Here is a 4,018-nt window from a genome sequence, read left to right on the forward strand (position 1 = left end):
ACTACCCATTTGTGCCTCCAGTTCTGGAGGATGAAATAGACTGTCATGGCCAGTAAAAACCCTATTACTGCTCTGTCAGTTAAGATACCTAAGACATGAATGTGTCTTGGGAAAAAATCCACCCTTTCCTGCTAGCCCACAGCCAGTCACGGGGTCAGCGCGATGGTGCAAAAGCACCTGAGTAATTACCTGTGAGTAATGGCAGGGCGGAAGCTGCCCTAGGCAGGGGAGATCTTCCTGGAGCTCCTGTGAGGGACTGCTCTGAAGCAGGATGAAAATTGAGGTTGTATTTGCAGTCCCCTGTGGAGAGTTCAAGGTGCCTCGGCTCCTCGGCAGTTGGGTTGTGTGCCACAAGCCTCATGTGCACATTCGATGGCAGTTTTCCACCAGGCAGAGCACAGGGTTGGCTCTGGGAACAGGGACTGCCCACTGAACCTTCACCCCGGCACGTCTGAGCACAACGGGGGGAGAAGGGAAGACGGAGCAGTATGAAATGTTGCCTTGCTGTAACTTGAGCATCCTCCTTCCCCAAGCAACATGTAAATGCTGGGAAACTGGCGTGAGATTGGAGAGGCCAATGTCCCACGGGACACAGAGGCCTGTCTCCGTAGAAGAGCTCTTAGCTTATGTTACAGTGGGGCTTCCAGCATGCTTATTTCCCTGGTAGAAAAGCTAATTTTTTTATTCTGAGTGAAAGTCTCTTTTCTAGTGTATTTTACTCTGCTTCAGCTTTCTGCCCAGCAGCTGAGCTAACCTGGCTGGCAGTGCTGAAGTTGTGTCAGGGCCGTCTCAAGGAAGATCCATTAATGCCACCACCGACAAAATCCTCCATTGCAGCAGCGCTGAAACACCACTACAGGCTAATCAAGGGCAGACTTCCATCACAATCAGTGGAAAAACACCCTTAAAACAGAGCTGTACCATGTGTGGGTCCCACACTTCTCTACAGGCTGCAAGGGCAACTGGAGCCAACCCTTGTCCCAGCTGTCCGCCCGGCATTTCCTCGGGATACTGCTGAGGGTGGTGACAAACAACCCTCCATGGAGACTTCCTGAGTGGGAATAAGATGAATTCTGGTTGCTGTACTTGTTTTATTATTTCAATTACAGATAAGCGGAAAACACCGCACAGAAGGCCAGAGCAAGGGCTGTCCTGATGCCACTTACAATATGATAGAACCATGCATTTGCACCCAGATTTGCTGATAACTAGCATGTTTTCATCTGTGCTCACCCAGCACAGGGCACAGCAGGCTTCCTCCCCTTTCTTTGAGAAGAGGGAAGGGGAGAAGTGTACCTAATGTGGCGGGGAGTTCTGATGGGAGCACGTGACAGGGCTGTGCCAAGTGAAGGAAGCAAGTTCAGCGAGTGAAAGCCTTAACCGTGCAAGCACCACACCTGAGGAACCTGGCCAAGTGCCCGCAGTAGTTCAGAAACGTGCTCCAAGCATCTCGGTCCTGTATCGTGGGGGTCGTTAAGCAGCAAAGAGGTACGAACGTGCCTTGGCAGACTAGTGCAGCTAGAGATGTGCACTGAGTTTGACTGGATTTTACTCCTGTTCCTTGAGTCCCAAGCAAACCCAGTAGTGTAGAGCAGAGGTAGGACAGTGGAGAAGAAAAGAATTTCATGTCACCGGAGAAGTGAACAGATTGATCTCTTGGAGGACAAAGGCCGTGCTCTGCTCAGGCGCGCTCAGACCCTCTTGGCCTTACATCTAGCAACAAGGGTTGGATCCAGAACCAGCAGAGCACTCCTTTAAATTAAGTCCTACTAGAAGAGAAGCACAGATCTTGCCCGAGAAGCTGCCCTCCGGTACCCACTTCCACATCAGCTTGTTTCAACACCCAGTTCAAGGAGTACAGACTAAAGCCCCATCCATCTTCCAGCTAAATAAGACTTTGTTGGCATCCCTCCACGCAGGAAGCAGAGCTGATGCACGTGCAGCCAACAGGACCGTTGTACCTCCAGTGACAGCTGAAACTTGACGTATCATCTCGGATGTTGAGGGAAAGTAGTAGAGAGTTTTTTGCAGGACGGCCACTCTGGAGACCCAGCAGACAGCTGCCCACTAGTGAACAGTTCTTTCCTTCTGTCTCTGGTAATCTAGGAAAGAGAAGGCAAGGCTGAAAGGGCAGGAGCAGCAGTCGCTGATGGCAAGGGGGAATTAGCCAAAATGTTAAAGGAAAACACATATTCTGTTTATACCTCACTAAGTGGAGGCAGTGTTTGCTACCCTTTTGGGTAGCAGCTGGCTTTAAAATAGCACATTTGCACCCCAGCCAGTCATTTCAAGTTATTTCAGGGCATTTAGAACACAAGTCTGTTTAAAGTCCTCTCTTCCCCTGCTCCATATTTTTCTTCTTTGTTCACTTAAGGGTCAGCTTCTATTTTATAAGGAATCCTTGTTTGGCTTGACTTAACCTCTATTTCCCCCCCCCCCCCCTTATATCTACGAACTTTACGGGTGCAGAAACTGAGAGTTAATACATTCTTTTCCCTCAATCAGAATTTAAACATCCTTGGGTGGGATAAAAACCACAAGCAGTGTCCACCATCGGCATAGGTCCACTAGTGACAGAACTAATTCCTATGTTATTCAAGGATAAGTAGCTGCTTCTACATCTCTAAAGTTAACATTTCCATTCAACAATCATCCCACCTTTTAGCACTGTGTTGCTAAACTCTGTAAGTTTTTCTATGTGGGCAGCTGAAGCCAGTCTGTACTGTTTTGACTTGGTAGCTGTCCTGACCCCCAAATCAAAGCCCAATTTTCTTTCTGATCTGCAGGCTGCTAGCTTAACACCGTCTATGACTATAACCGCTAAGCTCAAGTAGAATCGGCAGGGATGCATGGCAGTGTGCTTCCCAAGGAGAAATGCTGCTAGGTGACTGGACTCGGAGCTAGCGGGCACTTACTGTAGGGGAAGTAACGCACGCGCATGGTGATTTCACGGGCTGTCTTCAGGATCTCCACAGCCTGAAAGAAGAAGGAATTGCTCAGTGACCAGACTGGGCTGGAGGATAGGAAAGAGGAATGCATCGGTTATGTGGTGCCACCAGCTGAGTTGGTGCGGGCTGAGAGGCCGGAAGGAGATGGCGTATGCATGGACTCCCCATCCTGTCCCTGCTCCAGCAGCTGGGCCGCAGGAGCGCTCACCTTGCTGTGCTCAATGTCCTGGAAATCCACATCGTTCACTGAAAGCACCTGGTCCCCTTCCTGCAGCCCAGCTCTGTGTGCATCCGAGTCGGGGATCACCTGTGAAGGGAAGAGCAGAGACAGCAGCAGTGACTCTCCGCACAGCCAGTGCCACAGCTCCCCTCCCGTGCAGCCAAGGCAGCCCAGCCCCAGAGCCTCCCCACAGCGCTCACACGGGACCGGGGAGGATGGGGAGCGGGGACTGCGGTGCCCCAGCCACACTCTGTGGGCTGGGGAGAGATCAGGAAATGGTGCGGGACCGCCTGATTGCTGCTTGGTGCATAGCAAATTACAGCTACGAGTTCGGAGATGCATATAAGGCATATGACAGTCTCCCTGCACACCCAGCTGGCTCAGCAACACCCAAGGGAACAGAGAGAACACAGGGAGGGGATGGCAGAAGGACAGACACACCTTAGAGATGAAGATCCCCAGCTGCGAGGCTTTTCCTCCCCGGATGTTGAAGCCCAGCTGCGAGAGAAACCAGCAGTGAAATGCAGTCACCCCCTTTGACCCAGGACCCTTCCCACTAGACACGTATCTCTTCCGGATGGAGCAAGGGTGTCGGTGCTGCAGCGTTCAGCCAGGCACCAGCGAGCACCAGTCCCTCTGTGCTAACTTCTCACCTTGAAGACCCGAGGGACCCCCTGCTCCCTGTCCTTCACCAGCTCCACATCACAAGATACTGGACTTCTCTGCCTCACCCACAATGCCGCCTTCTCCCTCTATGGCACGGCCCTTCCCAGCAGGGCAGGAGCAATGCCCCGTCCGTCCTACGAAGTCCCTGGATGGCGAAAGTGCCAGGAACCTGCCCGGCCTCCCC

At 51.9% G+C, this 4,018-nt stretch overlaps 1 protein-coding gene across 1 annotated transcript; it reads right to left on the reverse strand.

Moving 5' to 3' along the window:
* Window positions 1-2,067: 2,067 nt before the first annotated feature.
* PDZD11 (PDZ domain containing 11) lies at window positions 2,068-3,666 on the reverse strand (the record flags this gene model as incomplete). The annotated part of the gene is made up of 4 exons (XM_009578316.1): window positions 2,068-2,102; window positions 2,916-2,976; window positions 3,157-3,255; window positions 3,610-3,666. Coding segments are annotated over 4 exons (252 nt in total), but the record flags the coding sequence as incomplete, so codon positions are not given.
* Between the last annotated feature and the right edge of the window lie 352 nt (window positions 3,667-4,018).

The sequence above is a fragment of the Fulmarus glacialis genome, unplaced genomic scaffold, assembly GCF_000690835.1.
Source record: "Fulmarus glacialis isolate BGI_N327 unplaced genomic scaffold, ASM69083v1 scaffold16705, whole genome shotgun sequence".
Lineage (NCBI taxonomy): Eukaryota > Metazoa > Chordata > Aves > Procellariiformes > Procellariidae > Fulmarus > Fulmarus glacialis.